We start from the raw sequence: 25912 nt of genomic DNA on the forward strand, positions 1-25912 counted from the left end.
TTTTCGTTTTTGCAGAAACCATTTTTGAACAAAATTTCACAAAAAAATGCTTTCTGCAAAAATGGAAAACATTTTTCACCCCAAAAAAATTCAGAAGATACCTTGATCCATACTCTACCTACATGTGTACGAAAACCGATTTTAAAAATATTCCTTCGTTATTTAATAAAAAATCAAAAACCGAATAAATGAGAAAATGCTTCCAGTTTCGCCTAAATGTGCAATTTTGAGAAACCCAAGCTTTATAAAGTCAATAACGGCGACTTCCTTACGGACATCGCGAAAGAGAAGAAATGTTGATGCGACATTCGTTGCTACTAGAGACCGAGACCATCTCTGCATCTCCACAGATGTCGCGGGAAAATATGTTTTCTGAAATTAAGTTTTGATGCTGAAATCCTGGATAGATTTCGGTTCACCTTATGTAATAGTTTGAAAACTGCTGGCCTACAGACTGTTATAATCGGATTTTATCCCCCACACCCTCTCAGAGAGGTGGCGTGGCAACGTTGTTCATTTTCGTTACTGTTGGCTGTTTTATCCATCACTATGGCTTTTGTACTCATGAAACTAGGACTTTCCTCATACTCATGCTCTTATCTGAACCGTTATTAAGGCAAAGTATGTGATGGATGTCGATACAAATCAATACCGATAGGGGACAGCATCGTTTCGACGACAAAACGACGAGGAATAAATACCACCGAGTTTCAGAGATTTCGTATTGTGGTTGAATTATTTTTCCCTGAGGCTGTGAAGTGAAATGCTACTGCATACCTACTTCCCTCTGCTGTTGATGGATTGATGTAATCCGCATAGCAGACAGGACGAGAGCGATTCATGCGAAAAAAGAAGAAGTGAAAATCCCTGTTTTCGTAGTCGGGAACCGTGAAGGATCTAATATTTCAGTTTTGGTATGAATCCAGTAGAAAAATTGAGAATTCTTCAACATTAAAGCCCATATCAGGATTATTAAAGCAGATTTTTGGCATCAAAAGCCATTCGCAGTCTATTGCCACCCAGGGCAATAGACGATGATGATTCATTACACTTGTCCGGTCCCTGATGGGTTGTAGCTCCGCTCCACTCGACAAGAAACGTGTAGCATTTAATTCTATCCCTTCGGGTAAACGGATACAGACAACATGGGTCCGTTGTTTGGTATCGACGAGTCGCAACAACGGCGAGAAAAGAACCCCTCCAATTTGTGAGTTATTGTTATTCTGGTGGTGAGGTGAAAGTCCCACCACTACCATCCCAAACAATGCGATTTGATATTATCATTTCGTTTTCATTTACGCTGGGCATATGTTGAAATTTCGGGTGTTTTTCATAACAGTATTCCAAAGTTTTCCTTCTCTGCTAGGAATCCACGGATTTGGTGTCTGGATAGAATGTTCATTGCAAATCTAGCATACTGTGAGATACATACACCCTTGAAGATGATAAATCGTAAGGAGGGTAAACGGTGCCAAGGGCGGTTTTAATCGATTTGACGATGAAAAATGCCACATAAGTTAATTGAAATTCTTCTTCTCTACATAGAACATTGAACATTACAATGGATGAATAAAAGCTCGAAAATGTTGATAATAATTTGCTTGAGACCTAATGATGAATGAGTTTGAATTATGACCAATAACACCAGTTGTTCGTAAGTGTTACTTCCTGATCTCAACAGGTAGAAAATTAAATATAAAATTCTAATAAAATATTATAGAACACATCATCTAAAGCACGTAAAACGTTCATCTTATTTATTCGTCGTCATGTGTTCACATGACTTTACCAGGGTAATGCATTTGGTCAGAATACACTTCCCAACTCTTACGCCAACCTTCACAATGTTTATTCACCGCTTGTGTCCCGCCATCCCAGCAACGATAAGCATCATCTTTTAACGGAGGAAAGCGTGTCCGATTCTTAGGGGGATGAGGACGTTTGTTTAGCCTCTTGTAGAGGATTTCCAGCTTCGGTTGAAATTCACGGTATTTATTGGAATTGGCTTTCGGTATCTCTGTGTGTACGACAGCGTGTTCTGTACTTTACGCACATTCAGGCGAGGAACCCCTCGCAGCTGTGCCCAATGTCAGTTGTTTGTTTTTCCGTGTGCTGTGTAAGCACATTTTGGCTATTTGTCAATTTTTTTTTGTGTAAACTCGATGACGATGACGACGACAGGTACCCAATGCCGATTATTTGCTCGTTTTGTTTGCACTACTATTGAAAGAGGAAGTACCCTCGTTTGTTAGAGGTTTTTCGATGGATTATAAGTTGACAACTCAATAAATTTGGAGTGTGTTTATTTTTACGAAAATTGGCTTTGCTACCAACAAGAGTACCTAAATAGTCACTGAAGGTTGTGCAATGTGCAATCAGCAAGTTTAAGTAGAAAACAAAACTTTAAAAATGATGCATGAGCATGACAATTCAGTATTGCTGAACTGACCCTTCGTAATTGCTACTCTTTGATTGACTATAGCTGGCGGAGTTACAACGAAAACCAAAAGATGAGGCTTAAGATTAGCACACCATCATCAATATACATGTTCCGAGAACTTAAGCTTTATTGGATCAATAATGGTCAACGGGGGAAGGAAAGGAATGTTAGTTTGACAACCGTTGCCACTAGAAATTGTATATACTGAGCCCTCCACAGTTGTCACAGGATGCATAGGAATCCTTGGAGAAACCTCTGAAGTTATTCTTACAAGATTTTTTGAAGAAATACAATCAGACATTTCTGGAGGTATTCCAAAAGGAATTCTCAAAAGATTTTTCTAGAAATGCCTCCAAGAATGCCTGATGGAACTTTAAGAATTCCTGCTAAGATTGCATAAAAATACCAGGAGGTTCTCCTCCAGGGTGCCCACTTAAAAAAACCGCAATAATTAATCTAGTTACTTATTCAAGGACACCCTTATGATCCAAGGATGCTTTCAGAAATCTTTCAGGAAAGCCAGCTGGGATTCCTCCAGAAATTCATCTTAAGGCACCTCAAGGAATTTCTACAGAAATTCCTTCTGTGGTCCTTCAGAAATATTTCCAAGGATCCCTCTAGAAATTCCTCATATGGTTCCTCCAGAGATTTCGGCAAGGATTCTTTCAAGAATTATTTTGGCATCACCCATAGAAATTATTGATGGATTTCCTCCAGCAATTCCTGCTTGAGGATTTCTCAATAAATTTAGATTTCTCACTGAGAATCCTCTTGAGATTATTTTAGGAACTACTACTGAGAGTTCTCTCTAGATATTTCGGGTAGATTTTCTGGTAGATTTTTTCTTGATTCCCTATGCAATACTTGCAAGGAATCCTCCCCAGGAATTCCTGGAAGACTATCAAGATCAATTATTGGATACATTCCTGAATCTGATATCCTGATATCCAGGGATGGGACCATTCATTTGGAAAGAGTTACATTCACTTGCTATTGCAGTTCAGAAGCATGCTATCGAAAAACAATGTATGGATGAATTTAACCTTGTAGTTTTATCTGAAAGTTTGCCGAATAACATTGGGGTCGCACACACGCGTACCAACGTCCTGAGCGAGGTGTGAAGGCAATTCTCCACGCGGTGAATGTAAATTACATTCACGCCGTGGAGAGTTGCGTTTGCTGCCTTTTGTTGACTAAACTATTGATTCTACGCTAATATATTCTTCGACAAAGTTTCAGGTAAAACAAAAATGAAAAAGTGTTCCATACATTGATACTGCGATGTTTCTGAAGCGAGTTAACAGCAAGTGAATGATTGCAAATGAATGATCCCATCCTTGCTGATATCTGAAGAAACCATAGCAGGAATTCCTAGAAGAACTTCAAGAAGACTCCCTTTATGAACCCCTGGCCCTGGGTGAAATCCTGGAGATATCCTAGGAGAAATTTTCGGAGGAATCCCTGCAAGCATTCCTAGAGAAATTCAAAGAGGATTTTCTAAGTAAATATTTAGAGAAATTCGCTTGGATTTCTTCTAGGTATACCTGATGGGATTCTGCTAGAAATTGCTACTAGATTTCTCCAAATATTCTTCCTGAAATTGCTTCGGTGATTTTTTAAGGATTTCTTCAAAGATTCCTCTAGGAATGTCACTCGGAATACATAGAGAAATTCTTGTTGGATTTCCTTCAAAAACACCTATCAAGCATTTCTCCACGCATTACACCTTTCAATACTAAATTTTGTTATGGGATGAGAAAAAATAACAGGGGTTTGGGACCCTAGAAGTGTCATAGTGAAAGAATTTTTGAAAAATATTGGTCCGGACCTTCACAGTTCAAAACCGAAGTTTGTATGGAGAACTTGGGATGTTCAATTGATATGTGCATTAGAACGCGCTGTGCATATATTTAGGCGTTAGACAATAACGAAACTAACCCAAATACCGAAAACGCCTAAAAATATGCACGGCACATTACAATGCGCATATCAATTGAACACCCCAAGCCATACAAACTTCGGTTTTAAACTTTGAAGGTCCTGTCCAATATTTTTCAAAAATTCTTTCACTATGACACTTCTAGGGTCCCAAACCCCTGTTATTTTTTTTTTTCTCATCCCATAACACCAAATTTTGTAAAATTTTGTCGAGCAGTATTATTGCTGGGATCAGGCTTGACAGAAACTCCCTCGCGAGAAAATGAGGAAGCGATTTTGGCGATTTTCTGAGGAGTGAAAATAAAACTCAGAAATCACAACGCAAATCCTCAACAGCACCGAGCGCGAGCTTGCCGCGCAGCGAGGAGTTCGTCCAACACTCATAATTGTTTGTTGTGTTTCTCACGTCCACTCACACTCAAAAAGCTCTCGCGAGTTCCACTCCCATACAAAGAAAGACTCTCGAGGCGAAAATCGCACTCAAAAACCCGAAATAATCATCGGCTCTTTTTTCGTTCCCCTCTTCCTCGCTCAGTTTTTATTGCCTCACTGTTTGGGGTTCGTTCGCTCCCTCGCGACGAGGCAAAAGCAAAACACCGCTCTAGAGCATGTTGCAAAACTCTTTTGATTTCGAGGAGGATTATCAAGCCTGGCTGGGATTTGTTCAAAAATTTCGAGGAGGTGTTCCTGTAGTTTGATCTTACGGTATCTCCGAAAATTCCTGGAGGATTTCCAGCAGGAATTGCGTGAGGAATCCCAGCAAGACTTTTTGGACGATCCTCAGAGCAGCAATTCCTGGAGAAATCTCAAAGCAGCATTCCAGGAGCAACAGAAATTCTTAAAGGAATCTGAAGAGGATCCCTAGCGGACTTCTGAAGGAATCCCTGGGGAAAAAATCTTTGAATTCCTGAAGGGATCCATGATCCATAGAGAAATTACAGCAGGGATTGCTGGATAAATTCCATCGAAAATAATTGGAGGAATCCCAACAACAATTTTTAGAAGTAATCCTAGATGATTTCTTGTACAAATTCCATGAGAAATTTCTGAAGAAATTCTTGCGAAATTCCTGAATAAAACCCAGCAGACATTCTTGGGAAAATTTCCAGAAAAGTTTGTGTAGGAATCCCGCACAATTCCTGTATAAATTTCAGAAGAATTCCAGTGGGCATTTCTAGTGGATTTGCTAGTCGAGTTCCCGAAGGAACTTTAGGAGATAACCGTGGAGAAATGTCAAGAAGAACTCTTGGAACAATCCACAGAGCATTGTTTGGAGAAATCCTCTTGGGACCCCTCCACAAATGCCTGAAGGATTTCTTTAGACATTCTTGCTGACAATGCTCCAGATGTTCCTCCAATGTTTTCTTTCTCTTCTGCTGGTATTAACCAGCAGAAATTCCTTCAGATATTTCTTCTAAGATTTCTTCAGGATTTTTTACTGGGCTTTCTCAAACAATGTCAGCTGTGATTTCTTCAGGGATTGCTCTTAGTAGCCTCCAAGTATTCCTGGAGTAATCCCAACCGTAATTGCCTGAGCAATCCCAGCAAAAGTTCCTCGTGAATTCCACCAAAAACCCTAAAAAAATCCCAGCAGAATTCGAAGCAATCACAGTAAGAATTTCTGTCTCAAGTGAATTTCCAGCAGATATTACTGTGAAAATTCTAAGAAAATTTTCGTATGGAGTCCTTGTACAAATCCCTGATGAAATCACAGCAGGATTTTTTTTTGAATTTTTAACTCACCAAATTCTGGCGAAAATTGTCTCAAAGCAAGTCCGTAGCATTTATTTTGAAAATAATGCATTTTATCACACGTTTTACGAGCACAAATGTAGACATCCGAAGAACGAAGTGGGCTATAACTCATCCATCATAAAAAGTTGAAAATATTTGATGCACTTTTCGATAAGTTACAGCAAATTGAACTTTTTTTTAAGTGAAAATTTTGCCTGACCCAATTATTTTGACTACCTTTGTATATATTGGAAAATTCTCCTTAGTTTTTTTGAAAAAAATTTCGCCGAACTAATAGAGCAATTTCTGTCGAATTTCTCAAAATGTTCTCTACCGTAAATGTGAGAAGATTCCTTGTTTGTTGTCGAAATATTTGGGATTATTGCCAACAAAACTTCTTAAAGTATCTTTGATAGAATCCCCAAGAGTTTTGCTACGGAATTCAATAAAAAATCTAATGAATGGAAAGAATAGTAAAATAATGTAATTGAGGAGATTCCCGAGATGATATATTGTTGATGATGTATTGTTGTAACTTATAAAATAATTTCAAATTTATTCAGCCCAGCGAACCTGGCGTGAGGGTTGATGCACATTAGGTTGTCTCAAAATTGCACATGGTCGAAACGCTTGGGGGCTCACACTGCAAATGATAGCTAAGGGTGTTAAAAACAAACTTTTGTATGACGGTAACTTTAAGAAATGACGTTTAGAGGTCGCCCCGGCGAGATTTTTGAAAAATGGCCATTTTTCATAATATATTTCATTCAAATATTTTTTACCGTACAAAAATTGGCAATACCCACTATTTTTATATTTTTTACAGCTTGATATGGATCCAGACTTCTTGGGAAAAACAATTAACGACATGTTTTGCAAGAAACTTTTTGATAATGAATTTTTGAATTTACTAAAATTTGTCATTTTTTTATATACTGTGCATTTTACCCATCATAAAAAGTATCTGAACCTAATGCTAATTTAAAACAATTTCCATAAAAAGATAGGAAATTTCACGCGAAAAAACTTTGCCGAAGACAGCATTGCGTTTTTTCTATCCGTTTTAGAGTTATTCACGATTGACTATTTGGTGAAATTTGAATTTTTAGGTATTTTTCTAAAAATGTCACATAAGAACTTCTTAAAAACACATACAAAGTAAAAAATCACGTATGCTCAACAAGTTTTTGTCTTGATTGTGTTATGGAACTATGGCGACATCATTAATTGATTTTTATTTTTTATTATTCTATCCCTTCATATAGAAATTAACTAGCAACGATTTCTTAAAAAGCTAGCTCTCTTGACAATCTTCGTACTGCCTATTGATTTTTTTAAAGATATTCTCCACAAAATGCTGAGCTATATTTTCGCGTTTATCTTACTTTCGTGTCGATATTCACAATTATTTTTCTACACAAAGACGTATGAGTCCTGGACCAGTGAAACAGCCCAGGAAACAGTGGCAAAGTGAATAAAGGCGAATACGTTGATCAATACCAAATTCAAATCGCATAGGAATATTAATTTTTAGATACTAAGTTCCAATTCAAGACATTCTAAAAAGCAGAGCATATCTTTTTTTTACATTTACTGACTTGAACTATCTTATCAACACCGAAAATAAGATACACCGAGGCAAATTGAAACGGGTGGGATGAGATGAACCAGCGAGTTTACGTAATGTTTTCTAAGGTTAGAACAATTTGATTACCATAACACACACACACACGGCATACAATAAGACAAGGTAGGCTATTATTGGCAAACAACAGTTTTGGACGTAAACAAGTGACATTATTTTTATCATCCTATATGTTGATCAAAATGATAGGGACTACTAGAACGTTTCATTCATGTCTTTGAACGATTTGAACAACATCATTGAAAAACAAAATTGGCATGTTTTGCGGAATATATCACCTTCTAAATGATATAGAAAATGTGCCGTGCGCTTGATTGTGTATTATGCTCGTATACACCATTGTCAATACACGTTAAAAATGCCATGGCCTACTGAGGCATCTCAAAATGGTACCTAATGATAAAGTTTCTCGCTAGTAGGTACCTTTCTATATCAAAGAAAATGGATTTGTCAACGGAAACAAAAATTCAATAAATGATGCCACCATAATTCCTAAACACAATCAAGACAAAAACTTGTTGAGCATACGTGATTTTTTACTTTGTATGTGTTTTTAAGAAGTTCTTATGTGACATTATTAGAAAAATACCTAAAAATTCAAATTTCACCAAATAGTAAATCGTGGATAACTCTAAAATGGATGGAAAAAACGCAATGCTGTCTTCGGCAAAGTTTTTCCGCATAAAATTTCCTATCTTTTTATGGAAATTGTTTCAAATTGGCATTATGTTCAGATACTTTTTATGATGGGTAAAATGCACAGAATATCAAAAAATGACAAATTTTAGTAAATTCAAAAATTTAGTATCAAAAAGTTACCTGCAAAACATGTCGTTATTTATTTTTTCCCAAGAAGTTTGGATCCATATCAAGCTGTAAAAAATATAAAAATAGTGGGTATTGCCAATTTTTGTACGGTAAAAAATATTTGTATGAAATTCATTACGAAAAATGGCCGTTTTTCAAAAATCTCGCCGGGGCGACCTCCAAACGTCATTTCTGCAAGTTGCCGTCATACAAAAGTTTGTTTCTAACACCCGTAGCTATCATTTGCAGGGTGAGCCCTCAAGCTTTTCGACCATGTACAATTTTGGGATAACCCTAATGCACATACTTTTCACGCCGAAGATCAGGGTTAAAATTCCGCCAAAACTGAATGTGAGTTTTTCCTTCGAAATGGAAATTGAAGTCACTTATACTAGTATATATCGTTTATGATTTTGGTTACATCGGCAAAAAGTGGTAAAATGAGTCATTATACCATGACGTATGTACTCCAGAGTCATGACTTAAACTTATAAAATCATAAGCCTTGTTTATGAAACTGGTACTTTCGGTTCCATCAGCAACTAAATCAACTTTTATGTACCGTAGCCGTTTCTAACTTCCGCAACTTTTTGGGGGTTATTAACTCCGGTAACTCAATTTATGTTGAATGGTGCGGAATGGACTAAGATTAACAAATCAGTGATTGAAAATAGGTGCCGTCATAGCCGATAATGGAAAAATATCTTCTGGAAAGCATCAACTCAGCAAACAAAACAAAAACCTTTCCCTTTTGCTCCGAAACACAGCCAATCGGAATAAGCTTAAAACACAAATGGCTTAACAGGTTTGTGTAAAGAGTACGAAGCTCGCATCCGTTTGTTTTGTATTATGGTTTCATGAAGCTGTTTTATGGTTATAGGACTCATCGACATTGTTTCCATGACTCAGCGTCATAATGTTTGACAAATAAAAGCAAGAAAAGGTTTGTGGTAACGCCTTTGGCAACTGTGACTTTTTTATGAAAAGGGCTGAAAATATTTATGATAATCGCCGTTATCGTCATGACATCATGACTCGTAGTCATGATATTATTAAGTGGCATGATTTATGATTTTATGACTTTTTAGTAATGATTTCGAAAACGGATTTCTAATTTTTCACTAGATCTAGATTTGTTGAGTGATTAATAACCATTGCAAATTTAAGCTTTTCGCGTTCTTCGTAGCCGTGATTCCAATTGTTCGTGTGTTTTTTGCCACTAACAAAGATCGATCTGATGTTTCTTCATCTGTTACTCGAGCAAATTTGCAATGAATGGAAGTATGCCTAGAATAAATAATAGCATGAATCGAGCTCACCAACTCATATGCATCACTCCATCGGTTCCGCTATTGATACGGGAATTGTGTAGTCAATAAAACCCTTCAGCAGATAACCATAAAGCAAACGCTTGATTGCTATTGGACCTGTTACAAAGCTGCAAGTGTGATTCTATTTTAGACTAATTATTGAAAACACATATCAAAATTTACAAATTTTCTAGAACTTTAGTAAAAACATTTGGTGTAAATAGGCTGATCTTCTCAACAACTACATAGTAAAACTGAGGGTATTGTTCGCAGTACATATAATTCTTATCGTCGCGTTTTATGAAACCTGTTGAACTTAAAATTGGCCTCTAAACTTCTCTATCAAACTTAACTATTGCCGAAAATACCAAAGTGACCCTATTAAATCCTGATTCTTCTCAGTCAAACTTTATTATCTAGGAATCCCTTAAGGGTGTTCATTAGGATGGCCCACACTTATATGAAAAACAAAAATTTCGAAAAATGCCAAGTCTTACCTCCTAAATCAGTTGTTTTTGACTCCCAGAAGCTACGTTCAAAATTTGAGCAAAATCGGTTGAGCCCAAGGGGGCGCTCAAAACGCTTGAAGTTTGTATGGGAAAAGTTGGCCAAATGTATGCAGAAATTTTAAGTTTCCGAATTTTGCTGCCAGATGGCGCTGTGAGCGTTCAATAATCAAACCCTTTGGTATTATTGTAGGTGACTATATGCCAAACAACTTTGTCGAAGACCGCGAAGTGATACGACGGCTGTGAAAAAAGTTATACCCTAGGCAAAGTGAGGCAAAGTATTGAGATTTCATTGTTGATATTATTCCTTTACATGTATTGGAAAAACAACAATAAAGTTTATCCTCACTTTACCTAGGGTATAACTTTTTTCACAGATGTTGGATCACTTTGCGGTCTTCGACAAAGTTGTTTGGCATATAGTCACCTACAAAAATACCAAAGGGTTTGATTATTAAACGCTCACAGCGCCACCTGGCAGCAAAATTCGGAAACTTAAAATTTCTGCATACATTTGGCCAACTTTTCCCATACAAACTTCAAGCGTTTTGAGCGCCCCCTTAGGCTCAACCGATTTTGCTCAAATTTTGAACGTAGCTTCTGGGAGTCCAACACAACTGATTTAGGAGGTAAGACTTGGCATTTTTCGAATTTTTTGTTTTTCATATAAGTGTGGGCCACCTTAGTGTTCATGTGTCTGAATTCATGAATTTTAAAGAGTGTTATTATGCGCAATGCGCGAAATTTACCAGAAAACTTGCAAAACTGCTGTTTATAAACAATAATTTTAGTAGAATCTATCAAACTAAACGTTTTTCATCATACAATTTTAGAGTTTTACTAAACATGTACATTGGATAATATTCTTTTGATTTCGGATCTCTACATACGATATGCCGAAGTTTGACTGTTTGACTTATAAACCTAAAGCAGAACCAAAGACTTGATATACCTTGCCAATATGTATTGTGCTCCAGCCCAACTTTTAAAACGGACTTTCCTACCATATGTACGTGAACATATTCCACCGCAATATGATTACTGATGCAAATCACGTTTCTTCCCTACATGCCAGTAGGGGTGGTGGGGGTAAAGTGGACAGGTGGGGTAAAATGGACAAGGTACAGTTTCATGGCTTTTATTGTTTTTCAAAATGTTTCAACGATTGGAGCTTATGCCTGAGCATGAATCATTATACTTTTGCTGATCTTGAACATTAAAATCTAATAAACCTCTTCAAGATGACAAAAACTTTAAAAATCACGTGAAAAATCGGAAATGATGTAAAATCTGCTTATAATTGCTAAGATTTTCTCGTAAGTTATTTTCAAACTATCACAAGTTTTAAACCCTAAACCAATAAAGCCCACGTAGAAGAATATATTTGACAGAAAAAAAAATTAAGTTTGGTAAAAAAAAAGTTTTTGTAAATTATTTTAATAAAATCAGACCGTGGGGGTAAAATGGACAATCGCTTAAAATTTCACCAAAATTTCATATTTTTTTTTACAAACTTCAGAATCATCAGCCGTCATACCTATCGTGAGATAGTTGAAGTAAAAAGTTATAAAAAAATATTTTATATCAACAAAATATAATTTTCATCCAAAACAGTGCTTGTTTTTACACTATTTTTTCAATAATTATTTAAGTGTGTTTTAAAGTTTGTATTAAAAGTTTGAAAACAACAAAATAAAGGTATCGTATGAAATTTGATAGTTTGTATTTAAAAACATAGAAACAATATGCTGTTATATAACTTTTAACGACTTGTTCATTTTACCCCATAGTTTGTCCATTTTACCCCCACCAATTTTTTTCACGCTATTTTTATGCACGATTTGGTGAAGAAAATAATCAAAGAAAACAATATTTTTTATATGCAACCCCTTACAAGATTTCTAGAGTATATCATTACCTTCCATGTAACTCGGAAAAGCATATGGATTTTGCCGCATTTCCGCGGAAACGATCAAAACGCTTAGGTTGTCCACTTTACCCCCACCACCCCTAGGTATTACATCATCTCCCTTCTTCTGTCGCACACACAGCCCATTTTCTCTTATAGAATTTACAAACGCATCACCATGGAAACCCACATACATATGACTAACACCCAAAACGTTTCCTTTCTCTCATCCCTTCCAAACCGCAGAACTTCCTGTCGGCGAACCTGCAGTGCTGGTGGAATGCTCCGCTGGCGGCCGCCACCAAAGTGCTCAAATATCTCGGCCACATTTCGCCCGGAATGCTGCTGATAACGGCCGAACCGTGCGCCCTCGAGATCATCCGCAGTGCCTACGCGAGGAGTGTCCTCAAACCGCCGGCCACCTATCTGATCAGCTCCGTCGGTAAGTCTCGGAAAAATAATGTGGTGAAATTTACGAGTCGAGTGAAGGCATGATAAAGTCAAATCCAAATTGTGCATTGTTTTCGTTTAGCGTCGGTTTCAATATAAGGGGACACAGTGGTTGTCCGGTGGTCGGCCGGTCGATGACCGGAAATCAGATCGCATCTTCCTACAAATATCCTGAAGGGACTCTGCCTCTAGTCCATGAATATTTATGTTTGTAGCAGTAATACCCTTGTGCCGGCCTACAATTGTTAACTGTATTGTGCGTACCGTACATGTGCCCGAAGCAGAAGGCTCTTTATTATTTTTATGGTTTTATAATCTCCTACCAAGTGGTGAATGGCCATAAAAGACACGTGACTTGGCGGAAAACGGAGATGGGATATTATTGCGATTTGTTCCGGGCAGGAAGAGGAGAATTTTAACAAGGTTCGATACAAATGTGAATAGCTTTGTTGTAATGTCATCAGGTGATGCTTTACTTAATTCAACATTTAACATTAAAAAACGAAGAGGTTTTGCTTACTAATTTAATGTTATGCTAAATACAGACAAGCACAAGAAAAGTGGGAATTGTTACCCTTAGAAGCACGAAGACAGAAACATAGGTTATATCCTACACATGAGGATTTTTTGATATGACAGGTAGTGTATTCTACTATGTACTACACACTACTATTAGTCCTCAGCACCCATGTGTAGAGGGCCGAATTGAAAGATCTCCATCCTGAGCGATTGCCCGCCATCACTTTGACCTGTGGCCAGGTCAAATTTCTGTCGACTTTCTTCATCCAATCTCCATCACGGGAAACCCATGCCACTTTGTGCACTGACTGGTAGATGTGAAAAGTGCGATCCCCAATCACCATGTCATTGTTTCCACAAAACTTTGTAAACAGTTCTCCGTTGTCACTCATTTCTCCAAGACCATGGCGTCCCATGACGTGCTCACAGATTTCTCCCACGATTCCTATCAGGCTTTATAGTAAGTGCCTCCCGAGATCCTGGAGGGTATTTTCTACGGATTCTTCCCGAGATTCTTTCAAGGTTCATTCCTGGGTTCCCAAGTGGAGGTTTGAATACTTTCAGAGATTCCTCCTGGGATGCTTTCTAGGATTTCTCCGAGATTCTGTCCAGGATTCTCGCAGGACCTCCACCCATAATTTCTTAGTTTTCATCAAGATTTATTGATTGATACTTTCAGAGAATATCTTCCGGGATTCCTTCAACGATTCCCCCAAAATTCATTTTGGAATCCCTCCACTAATCCTTCTAAGGTTTCCTTTAGGAATGTGTCCTGGAATTCCTCCGAGATTCTATCAAGGATTACTGCAGAAATTTAGTTAAGAATTTTGTTAGGAATTCCTCCCTGGATTCATTCAATGATTCATCTCGTGATTCCTTTCGGGTACTTTCAAAGATTACATCCGAGATTCCATGCGGGGTTCGCTCCCGGGATTCCTTTGAGCGTTTCTTCCGGGTTTCTTCAAATATTTCTTCTGAGATTTCTTCCGTGATTTGTTGATTGATTTTTTCCCAGGATCCTTTCAAGAATTTCATCCCGCATTAGTTGCTTCAAGGGTTTTCCCCGGGATTCCTTTCGGGATGCTTTCCAAATTTTGTTCATTGACCCTTCTCAGATTTCTTTAGGAATTTCTCCTGGGATTATTTCAGAAATTACTCCAGCATTCTTTCTGTAATTTCATTAGAAATTAGTCCTGGGATTCTTTTAAGGATTTCTCCGAGGATTTTTGGGGGTACTATCTGGTATTCCATCAGCGATTCCTCCCACGATTCATGTCTTGATTCGTCCAGGGATTTCTCGCGGGATTCTTCCGGGTTCTTTCACGTATTATTCCAAAGTTACCATCAGGGATTTCTTCAGATTTCTTTCTGCGTTTTAAGGATTTGTAAAATCCAGACTTTTTCCGGTCCCGGTCATGGTTCAAAACCGACCAAATTTCGGAAACCGGCCTTCGAAGGAACTGCAGCGGACTACGAATATGGCGGACTCGCGGGGAATTATTCGGACGGTGGAAATATCAAGAACGCACCCGAACAGCTTTACTGTTTGCAATAGGCCCTGACAGCGCCGCAGTGCTGCCGCCTGGCGGGAGTCGTATGGCAAACGTGAGAAAAAACGAGACAAAACACGTTTGTTTATACTTCTTCACGCACACGATGACAGATACAAATGGGATTTCCCATTGGAGTGAGTGCATTTTTGCTGCCGTCAGAGCCTATAGACTAACTTTATTTCTGTTCAGAGTGAGTTACATAGGTTTTCTTTAGGTGTGGTAGTGTAAGCTTGTAGAAATGAGTTGGAAGGGAAATACAAGATACAGCTAGTTCATTAGGGTGACGAAGTATGTGTCAGTCGAGCTTCAATATCAACATTCTGAAAACAATACGCGCACACTTCACCCTAAAACGAAAGTACACAGCGAATGAGTAACTTGCGAAAAGACAAAGGATTTTTCACTCATATTTGCGTACGACTGGATCAGCACAAAAAATGTGCTGATCCGGTGTTACACAAATTTGCGTGAATTTTCACACAAGTTTGCATGAAATCTTTTGTCTTTTCGATCACTGCGTGAAAGTTACTCCTTGCTCTGTGTACATCGATCTTTCCGTGTTGTTGTTCGTAGGCTGCGAGAGTGCGGGAGATTGGCATCTAAGAGCCGAAAGAGAGATAAAGCTGTGAAAGACGGACCCGGTTTAGGGTGGTGCTTCGAATCCAGTTTGACTTTCTATTCTGCAGAGTTGTAACTTGTTCTGTAGCTTAATTGGTTAAAGCGCCGGACTAGCGATAACGGAATCGTGGGTTCGAATCCCACCAAAACAAGTGGTATTTTTTTCACAAATTTATCTCTCAATTTGCCAATTAAACGTACTTTGCCTAAAAATACTTCAAGTTTTTACGTCTATTTCAGACATACTAGCCGACTGGTATAGCCGGAAAAGGGCAATGAAATCATTGTCATTAGGGTTATACAAAAGTGTTAACAAATTAGGGTAGTTCAAATTTTTCAAATTTAAGGAAAGTTTCTCTCTTCTTGTCAGTTAACAGGATTCCTTCAGAAATTCCTTCTAGGGTATTCCTTCATCGATCATCCCGGCATTTATTTATTGATTTTCCCGGATTTTCTTTAGGCATTCCTCCCTAGAATTCAGGGATTCTTCCTGGGATTCCTTTTGATTTTCTCGGGTATTTTCCCTGCATTCCTTCATTGATTTCCCCTAGGATTCCATTAAGGATTTCCCCAAGATAATTTTAGAAATTTCTTTTTGGAGATTCCTCCAGAGATCATCAGGGATTCCTTCAAAGATTACATCCTGGATTCATCCCCAGATTGTTTTATGGGTTTCTTTTTGCATATTTCCCGGGATTCGTTCAGCGATTTCCCCCGGGATCATTTCTTCGATTCTTCCTCGGGGAAACCCAGGGTTCAGGATTTTCTCCTGGAGATTCTTTCAGAGAATTCTTCCGAGATTCTTTTGATGATTTCTCCATCAACCATTTCACAATTCCTTCAAGGATTAATTCAAGGAATCTCTCGGGATTCCTTCCTAGGTTTTTTCTGGGATTTGTACTGAGATTCAGTCTTTCCTGCTGGATTCTTTCAGTGGTTCCTCCAGGGATGCCTTCCGGAAATTGTCCGGAATTCTTTGGCGAATACCTTCCGTGATTCCTTCCAATATTTCTTCCAAGATTTCTCCCGAGAGTTTTACTGGGAGTTAATATGGTATTATCTAATCATGATAAACAATTCGAATGTTTTAACACAAAGTTTTTGAACCAAACCATCTTTAGGTGAAGGACAAAATTTTAAGTTGTGTTTAAATCACATTCAAAACTTCTCGTTTCATCTTACCCCACCCGTTTCAACTTGCCTCGGTGTACCTTATTTTAAAAAAATATTTTGAATCGTGAGCTTTGGGGCTGTGTGGTTAACGGCACCAGCCGTCTGGGCAGTTTATAAGCCACGGAGTGTAGGTTCGATTCCCACTTCATTCGGAGAAAAATTTTCGTCAATTTTCATTAGGCCACCGGGTGTTGTATATGTTGTCCGTTGTCCAGTGTAAGTTATGTTCAGTCTAGCTAAAGACGGTGAGTAGCGTTTTTTATTGTTTCCTTGAAAACTCCAAAATCAGATTTCAACACAATAATATTGTATGTGTTGATTTTTCTAGTTTTCTTTCACTTAGTAAACATCTTCAAAATTTTGTCTTAAAGTTCTATTACAAATCCAAGTAGAACCAAGTAGAACCAATCCTTATGTGCCTGAGGGTTGCGAGCGCGTACCGTACCGTGTCACACGACGCTCTCTGCGTCATTACTGGTATGGTGCCTATCAGCATTCTTATCAGTGAGGACATGGAGTGCTTCGAAATGCGCGGCACAAGAGGCATACGCAGGACTGTCAGGATGGCCTCTATGGTCAAATGGCAGCGCGCGTGGGACAGTTCCACCAAAGGAAGGTGGACCTATAGGTTGATACCGAGGGTAGATAGTTGGATTAATAGGCGCCATGGGGAAGTCACATTCCACCTGACACAGGTCCTTACAGGACATGGTTGCTTCCGACAGTATCTACACCGTTTCGGGCATGCGGATTCTCCCGAATGCCCAGTGTGCAATGGTTTAGAGGAAACGGCGGAACACGTTTTGTTCGTGTGCCCGCGTTTTCGCACAATGCGTGACCGCATGCTTGCCACATGCGGGGAGGACACAACTCCGGACAACTTGGTCCAGAGGATGTGTAGGGATGAGTTTGGCTGGAACGCCGTTTCAACGGCTATTACCCACATCGTCTGGAAGCTACAGAGGAGGTGGCGCGTGGACTCGGAGAATGGCTAGTCCAGATGCAGTACAAGAGGTGGTCCAGGGGTTCGGAGTCGGCTTCGTAGGTCATACCGGTGCCCTGCGGTCGAGATCGACCCTTACAACGATTAAGTGGCCGCGGAGAGGAAGTCCCGGTAGCGGTGCTGTCGTGGCGTCGGTCTACTGGGTTGGATCCGAGCCCGCGGTTGGAAAGGGGTCCCCGGCAAGGGTCGGGGTAGGTGAGATCCTGCTGTCTGCAACCTACGGGTGCATCTGATAGGGCCTGAAGGGTAGTGATACCCTTCCTTTGCGGGCAGGTCAGATCGGGTTGCACGTGGGCATCAGTTCTTGATGTCCGCTCAGCAGTAGGGCGCGGGCGGGGTTGACCCTGCCCGCCTTCCGAGGACAAAGGGAGTGGCGAGGACCACTCGGGAAACTGGCTAAGCGCCAGCATGCTACCGTGATGGACTCTCCAAAGCGAGTCATCGATGTTCGTTGCTGCAGGCTACGCAGCTAACCTTGTGGGTGCGATGTGCACTAGCCCCTCTCTGAAGCAATACCTTCTTGGTGGTTCCGGAGAGACGTAGGGTTTGGCGACCATAGGAATGGTTTAGTGGGTACGAGGAGAGAGTAGTCCTGGATTTTACTTTTGTTGTAGAAGACGGCCTGTCAGACCTACACTACCCTAACCTTCTGTTAGGGTGTCTGTTGTGCAGATTATCCCCCTATGGTTTAGAAGGAAAAAAAAAGTAGAACCAATCCAATAATGTATATGTAAATCTATTCTTATTCTTTTTTTTTTATTTATTGCATTGGTTGTAAGAGTTATTGGAAAATTGTGCACTAAGAAACTAAGCGAAAAAATATCAAAAAAAAAATATCATTGAAGACTCCATAGAGGACTTAGAGAATTATGAAACTTCAGGAAGTATTTTGAAAAGAAATATAGTTTGAGATGTGTCACAAAGAAATAACAAAAAAAATACTCTAGTAACTCTCAATGAAAAGTAGAGATCACTTATACTAGATACTTAAAAAGAATTTTCTCTACTCATTAGCTAGCCAAAGTTAAATTCTTGAAATAAATAACAGAACTATGGCATTTCAATTATTTAAGAATTTCTAAAATTATCAAAAAGCTTTTCATGGAACTTTCGGTAAAACTCCTGGAAGAGTTCTAAATCCTGGTGTAGTGGTCGAAGTACGTGGCTATCACGCCGAGGACCTGGGATCGAATCCCATTCCCGACAAACTCACAAAAGTGAGTTCTTCCTTCGGAAGGGAAGTAAAGCGTGGGCCCGAAAAGAACTAACCCCGGGTTAAACATCTCCATTTGAGTGCTTGCCAAGACCTCAGTAGACCCACACTACGGCTCTGTCCTTAACTTCCCTCAACGTGGGTCTATCAGGTGTTGATCTAAGTTCTTCTTCCACCTTTCAGTCATCTCATGTCCGTCGATAAAGAGGATTCCGTCCTAATGTTTAACTGTGGGGCTCGAAGTCAATGCAGGGTACGTTGGCCGTCTTGTGCTCATGCTCAATCATCGTCACAAAAAGCCGCAACATAAACATTTCCTTTCTTCCTCCATCAACGCTACAGCTGACCGTCTCTATATTGCTAACAAACACATTCGCGACGAACGTATTGATAAGTACGAGGGAAACTTGCAACACACTATGTCTTTGCAAATCTCCTGAACGGTCCAACGCATGTTACCAGTCGTTCCAACACAGATCAGACCAATCCAATGCTTGTGATTAGTGTTCACATGCCCCGTGTTAAGAGTTTGTAGGAACTTTGTAAACATCTTTTGTTCTCCCGTATATGGAATGGATGGGCTTGCAGTAGGTTTCGTGAGACATTTTTTGGACAACGCAATGCCACTCACTGCTGGATGTTTGTCATCCGATAGGGGCAGGATGGAGATTTATTGGTTGTAGTATTGCATGGCGCAACAAACACAAACATAGCACATACACCATATGAATATGAGTGTAAAACGTAGAACAATAAATCATGCCGTTGAAGCTTCGCAGCTGTTGCATGTGGTAGACTCTACCTTGAACGTGCTTTGGAGTGATTCGATCCTGCTTTGATAGCCCAGACAACCAGTAATAGTGTAAGATGTGCATAAGATGATAAAGTGGAGGCCATATGCGTGCATGCCTCCATTTAGGCGCATGTAAAATGTACGCATATCGCCTCCACTTTAACATCTTATGCAACATCTTATACGATAACTGGTTGACTGGGAGACTGCGTTAATCTTTAGAATGATGGTTAGAGCGAGTGTCGTTCGAAATTTACCATCCTGAAATTACTCAACCCTGCATTGAGCTTTCAAGTTTCTTCGAGGACGGCACAGCAGATCCATTTCCTCGCAATCCGCTTTTTCCAATTGGCGTTTTTTCTTCGAAAGAGGTGGATTTGTTGATTCAACTTCAGCTTATGTCGTTCAACGTTTTACTAAATACAAATTATTTGGGTAACTCTCGCTGAGACCGTCCCACTATTTACACAATGTCTTCAAAAATGTTTAAGGTAAAAAAAAAGATTTGGATTATCAATTTGATGGACCCCCCGTTAGTTGGCCGAATCACGAAGATAAAATTGAAAGAGTTTGTAATAAACTTTTGGATGATCCGTGTGTCCGATGTCTAGTGTTAAGTTTCGTTCAGTCTGTACAGCCGCTGGCTGAAGACGGTATCCGTGTCTTTTCCCTCAACGTGAGACGTATCTCCGTAGATACCGACGTAGACGTTTCATCCGCTGCCATACTCTCACATGCCTATGTTCTTTGCGCCGTTCAGGGTCTAATCGAAGGGCTGCTCCCATCTTTCAATCACCTCTCGTCCATCCGTCAAGAAGCTTTCAACACTTCAGCACTTCAACAGTTTTTAACTGAGAGGCTCCTTTGCCGATGACCATTTTGCATGTGTATATCATGTAGCCCTTATAGCCGATGCGGTAATCGATGATTAAACCGGTAGTCCTCTATTTATGGGCGTGGCTATACGTGCGGAGAACCAACGCGCCCTTGGAGTTTTCGAATGAGAGGTGTTGAGTACCATCTACGGCGGAGTGCAGATGGAAGACGGGACTTGGAGAAGGCGAATGAATCACGAGCTGCTTTAAATGCTGAGAGATCCATCCATCGTCCACACCGAGAAAATCGGGAGACTTCGTTGGACGGGTCACATCATCAGAATGTCGGATAGCAACCCGATTAAAATGGCTCGCGAGAGCCACCCGACCGGTACAAGAAGGCATGGTGCGCAGCGGGCCAGGTGGGTCGATCAAGTAGAGGAAGATTTGCGAACCCTTCGCAGAGTGCGGGACTGTAGACGCACAGCCATAGACCGAGACGAATGGAAACAACTTCTATGTACAGCAGAAGATACTCAGGCCTCAGCCTGGCCGGTAAGGTAGTTAAGCGTTACCCAGCATTTGCCGTGCCAGATTTTTCAAGCATTATCAATACAGTGAATGAATTCAAGTAAATGTTTTGTGGTTGAATTTTATTGATTGTTAATACTCGCTGATTGAATACAAATTTATGTATTTTTGTTTATCAAAAACATCGAATTAGGTTTGTTTAAAAACAAATGTTATAAGCATCATGCCTTTATTCCAAATTCCATGAATACCTAATCAGAAGTAGCTTTCAAAGCCTCCGGTCCCTGGTCGGTCATCAATCTGCATCTTAACAACCCATTGAGCACCTCTTCGTCACGCCGTATTTCCGCTCCTCAAGTGGCTGCCTCTGCATCAACTTTGTAATCTGGCGCACTGTCTCCGCCGGCAGCGAGTCTGTCATATTTCATCTCGCGGGCATTGCTACTTATCTGCGGTCTGTCGTGGTCGGACTAACTATGTGGCGGAGGTGCCTCTTTTGTTCGGGGCTAAATTAAGTTATCATTAGTATAAAATTACCATAAATAACAAGCAGTCACCGGGCTCGAGCAGCGTGGACTAACGACGACTCCGATGGGCGCCCAACAACGCGGAGGAAGAGCACTCATCGCTCGATGGGGAGTAACCCTCCGAAGGCAATTTCCGTCGCTGACTTAAATCAGCGGCCACCCCATCGATAAACTTGCGCAGCGGTGCACCGTTTTTAGCACCCCAGCGGCATTAGGAAACTTCGAAAGTCAATATATTTGAAACCTCAACTAGACCAAATCACACACAATCTCCGATGATCACCGTTCGGTTTTGTGTTTTGTGTAACACCTTGATTTGAATGCATAGCGAGCGAGCCCCAATCGAGAGACAGCTGCAGAATGGCCCTTTATCGCTTGGTCCCTCAATGATGCTCAACGGAACGCCATTGTGGAAAACTTGAGAAACCGAAGAAAACCCCAAGACAACGGAGCAGACTTCCGCAACGGTGCTCTGCTTAGTTCGAGCTGACTGTGTTGTGTTGTGTATGCTAATTGCCGTCTTGAGAGGAAAATTAATTCATGTCAGAGTGTTAAAGGCAGGTCTGGGATCTTTCTCTCTAGGTATCGGAGGCTCACGAGTCGCGGCCGCGGGTGCATTGCTGGAGTGTGGGCTGCTGCTTTAGAGACACCACAGCCCAGCCAGCTCTGCTGCAGCACTTGTAGACAAGTGAAAGGGGGGGAAATCTATCGGCGAGATTAATTTGTTAATTATGCTCTAGCTAGGGGAAGACAGCGCCAGATCGGTCGTGAAATCTGGGGTAAACTTGTGAAATACGATCGCTGGTACAGATGCGATCGCGTTTGAGATAAATCAGGCCAGTGGTAATTGGACGAATTGCATCCTGGTGATTTGGAAATTAGTATAGAGTGGTTTTGAATTTTAACATTGGTGAGTATTAAGATTGATAACATTGAATGATGATAATATCTATCATCATACTAATCCTTATTTGCATCCTTAGTAGACTGGGTCAACAAAGTCGATTTTTTGGAACAATGCTTTTTCGATTCCTTTTAGCGTCCAAAACAACTGTGCAGAATTTGGAAGCGATTGGTTGCGTCCCCGTATTCCGCTTTGCGATTGAAGTTTGTATGGAATTTAGTATGGGAAAACGTGCTTTTTTGCATTTTTCTCATAAATTGAAATTTTTCGTCTAAAACTATCTAACTAATGACGTTGAAGCATAGCCTAGGATATGCCGAAAAACTTTGCCGAAGACCGCAAAGTTATCTAACACTTGTGAAAAAAGTTATAACGCACAGATTGCCTGGTGGTGCTTATCATTTAACATGTAAAGGAATAACATCAATAATAAAATCTCAGTTTTTGGCCTAAGTTACCAAGCGAATAACTTTTTTCACAAGCGTCGGATCACTTTGCGATCTTCGGCAAAGTTTTTCGGTATATCCTAGGCTATACTTTAACGTCATTAGTTAAACGGTATTAGACAAAAGAATTCAACTTATGAGTAAAATGCAAAAAAGTACGTTTTCTCATACTAACTTCCATGCAAATTTCAATCACAATGCGGAATACGGGGACGCAACCAATCGCTCCCAAATTTTGCACAGTTGTTTTGGACGCAAAAAGGAGTCAAAAAAGCTTTGTTCCGGGTTGATGCGGTCAAATTTAAAGTTTCTCCATACAACGTTGACCCACTCTAATCCTTAGCCATTACAAATCTTTTTCATTTTTTTTTTTTTTAGCGTCCAAAATAACTATGCAACATTTGGGAGCGATTGATAGCGCTCCCGTAATCCGCATTGCGATTAAAATTTGTAAGGAATAATATATGGGAAATCGTGTGGGCACGTTGTATTCGCGGCATTTCTGCAACAATTGGCGGATGGCGTTGTAGCACGTTCACCCATGAATCTAGCCTGGTGGTGCCCCGCGAACTCTCTTGCAATCGGTGATAGACGGCGGCATAGAATTTGAGAGAGTATCATATAGGCAGCGCTCAGTAGTGTGATCGCGCGATAGTTCCCGCAATCCAACTTGTCGCCCTTTTTGTAGATGGGACACACGATACCTTCCATCCACTCCTCCGGTAATACTTCCTCCTCCCAAATCTTGGTAATGACCCAGTGTAATGCTCTCATCAGTGCTTCTCCACCGTATTTTACCAAGTAACTCGCTTGATAGTTGATCTGTTCCAGCGGCTTTGTTGTTTTTCAACCAGCTAACCTCCTCCTTAATATCTTGGAGGTTAGGGGCTGGAAATCTTTCTCCCAGCAAACGTACTCCTAGATCTGCTACTACGCCACCTTCGGTGCTTGCAACGTCACCATTGAGGTGCTCATCGTAATGCTGCCACCACCTCTCGACCACCTCATGCTCACTCGTGTTAAGATTTGGCACATGTCGGATTGTGGCAGAAAGCCTCTGCGCGAGCGGTTCACCTTCTCGTAGAACTTGCGTGTGTCCTTAGCGCGGTACAGCTCTACCATCGCTTCGCGATCTCGTTCTTGCTGCTTGCGCTTCTTCCTCCGGAAGACTGCGTTCTGCCTGTTCCGCGCCTGTCTATAACGTGCTCATTCGCTCTCGTACGGTGTTGCAGCATTCTCGCCCATGCTGCATTCTTACCTATGGCGGATCGGATGTCCCTCCAGCCATCTTCAAGTGTAGCTGCGCCAAGCTGCTCTTACGTTGTCCGTTGTCTTGAGCCACTTCTACGTTACGCAGCTACTCGATGGGAAACCGAATGGGGACTCTGCGTGGCCAAACCAATACAGCTACTTTCTGAAGCATCCATGACCTGACAGGTACAGTGTTATGTTGAAGTTCACCTCTCCGTGTTTTCTGGACAACCATACCGACACATCTGGGATAAGCCGATGGGTTCACCTACCTTTCTCCGCGTTATTCTACTTTGCCAACGAGTTCGCTCTGATTGCCTTCTTCACGTTTGCAGTACCTCTTCTCCGGTAACACTTTACATCCTCTACCAGGGTGATGTGTATGGTAACCATCCCGGCGATAATGCAAACTGCTTCCGACGAAATCGTCCTGTACGCACTTTTCACACGATTCCGCTACGTTCGACTCCGCTGCAGCTTCAAAGCAGCCCAGGCCGGAACTCCGTACCTAAGTAACGAAGAGAACACTCCCGCCAGAAGACGTCTCTTGCTACTGCTCCGTCCACCGATGTTCGGCATAATCCTGGATACAGCATTAACAACTTTCACTGCCTTCGCACAGGCATAGTCGACGTGGCAGATGAAATTTAACCGGTCGTACACCATCACGCCGAGATGTTTTAACGCACGTTTTGACGGGATAACTTGTCCGCAGACGCAAATTTCGGCCCGGTGAACTGCTTTACAGTTGCTGACTAGCACTACCTCTGTCTTTTGGTGAGCCAACCGCAGCTTTACTTCGCTCATCCAGGCCTCGATGGAACCGATCATCTACGCCATCAGTATCTCTACTTCTTCCAGGGTCTCCCCGGTTATCGAAAGGATGACCGCGGATGAGTCTTACCACTCCGTCATACATAATGTTCCACAACGTTGGGCCGAGTTTGGAGCCCTGAGGCACAACCGCCGTGGCTCTAGCCGATCTCTGACTCTGGTTTGTCTCGTAGACCAAGACTCGGTTCTGAAAGTAGAGTAGCTTTTCAGAACCTTGCACAGATAAGTCAGGGACCCGCCTCCTGTGAAAGAGCCCTGACGTTGACATCACTGCCCAGAGACTTCGCGACGAGTTCCCGGTAAGCCAGGCTCTTGACAGCTAAATCTATCTTCAGATCGAAGATCATCTCGCCGTTCTGTGTGCGCCGTGTATTAACCACATTCTCGCCCAACTCTTTCAGTTCCGTATCCTCCCTCACGTTCCTGTGTTTTGTCGCTCGCTTCGACAATGAGGACATCACTTTGCTCTTCCTTCTAAGGAACCGATGTTTCTCTTTCTTGACCAGTTTTGTCTTCCTTTCTATTTTCTACTTTCGCGTTTTCTTATTCACACGCTGGATTTCAACGGTGTGCTATTCACTGTCTTTTCCATCGTTTCTCTAATTTTCTGCGCGCGTCTCCTTGTTCCCCTGCTTCTTCGGGACTTCCACATCTCCAGGCGTCTTCCTACGTCTTTTCACCGAGCGGTGACTATTAGGCGTCTCCAGAGTTTCCACCGCAGCCCTTCCTGCGGCTTCCGTCAGAGCCTTCTCAGCTGTTTCTGCTCTCAATCTGAGTGCCTTTTGCTCACGTTCGGCAGCTTTAACAGCAGATTCGATGTTCGCCACCAGCAGCTTATTTTTTTGGTGCACGATGTGTCTGTCTTTCGCAAACTCGCATACCTCGTTCGCCTTCTTCTTCACCTCACCCTGAACAGACCAGCGCTGTTCTTCGAGGTCGGTCTTCGAAGACCCTAGGTTCTGTTGGTTTCCTTGGAGCACGCTTCGTATT

General features: G+C 41.0%; 1 protein-coding gene across 2 annotated transcripts in view; it reads left to right on the forward strand.

Moving 5' to 3' along the window:
• The window catches only part of LOC109410775 (mucin-3A), a 619568-nt gene that overhangs the window by 570718 nt on the left and 22938 nt on the right, over positions 1 to 25912 (forward strand). For both annotated transcript variants that reach the window (XM_062853232.1, XM_029879181.2), the window contains one exon: positions 12539 to 12734. In XM_062853232.1, coding sequence (XP_062709216.1) covers positions 12539 to 12734 — 196 coding nt within the window. The remainder of the gene's footprint in view (positions 1 to 12538; positions 12735 to 25912) is intronic.

The sequence above is a fragment of the Aedes albopictus genome, chromosome 2 (assembly GCF_035046485.1).
Source record: "Aedes albopictus strain Foshan chromosome 2, AalbF5, whole genome shotgun sequence".
Taxonomy (NCBI): domain Eukaryota; kingdom Metazoa; phylum Arthropoda; class Insecta; order Diptera; family Culicidae; genus Aedes; species Aedes albopictus.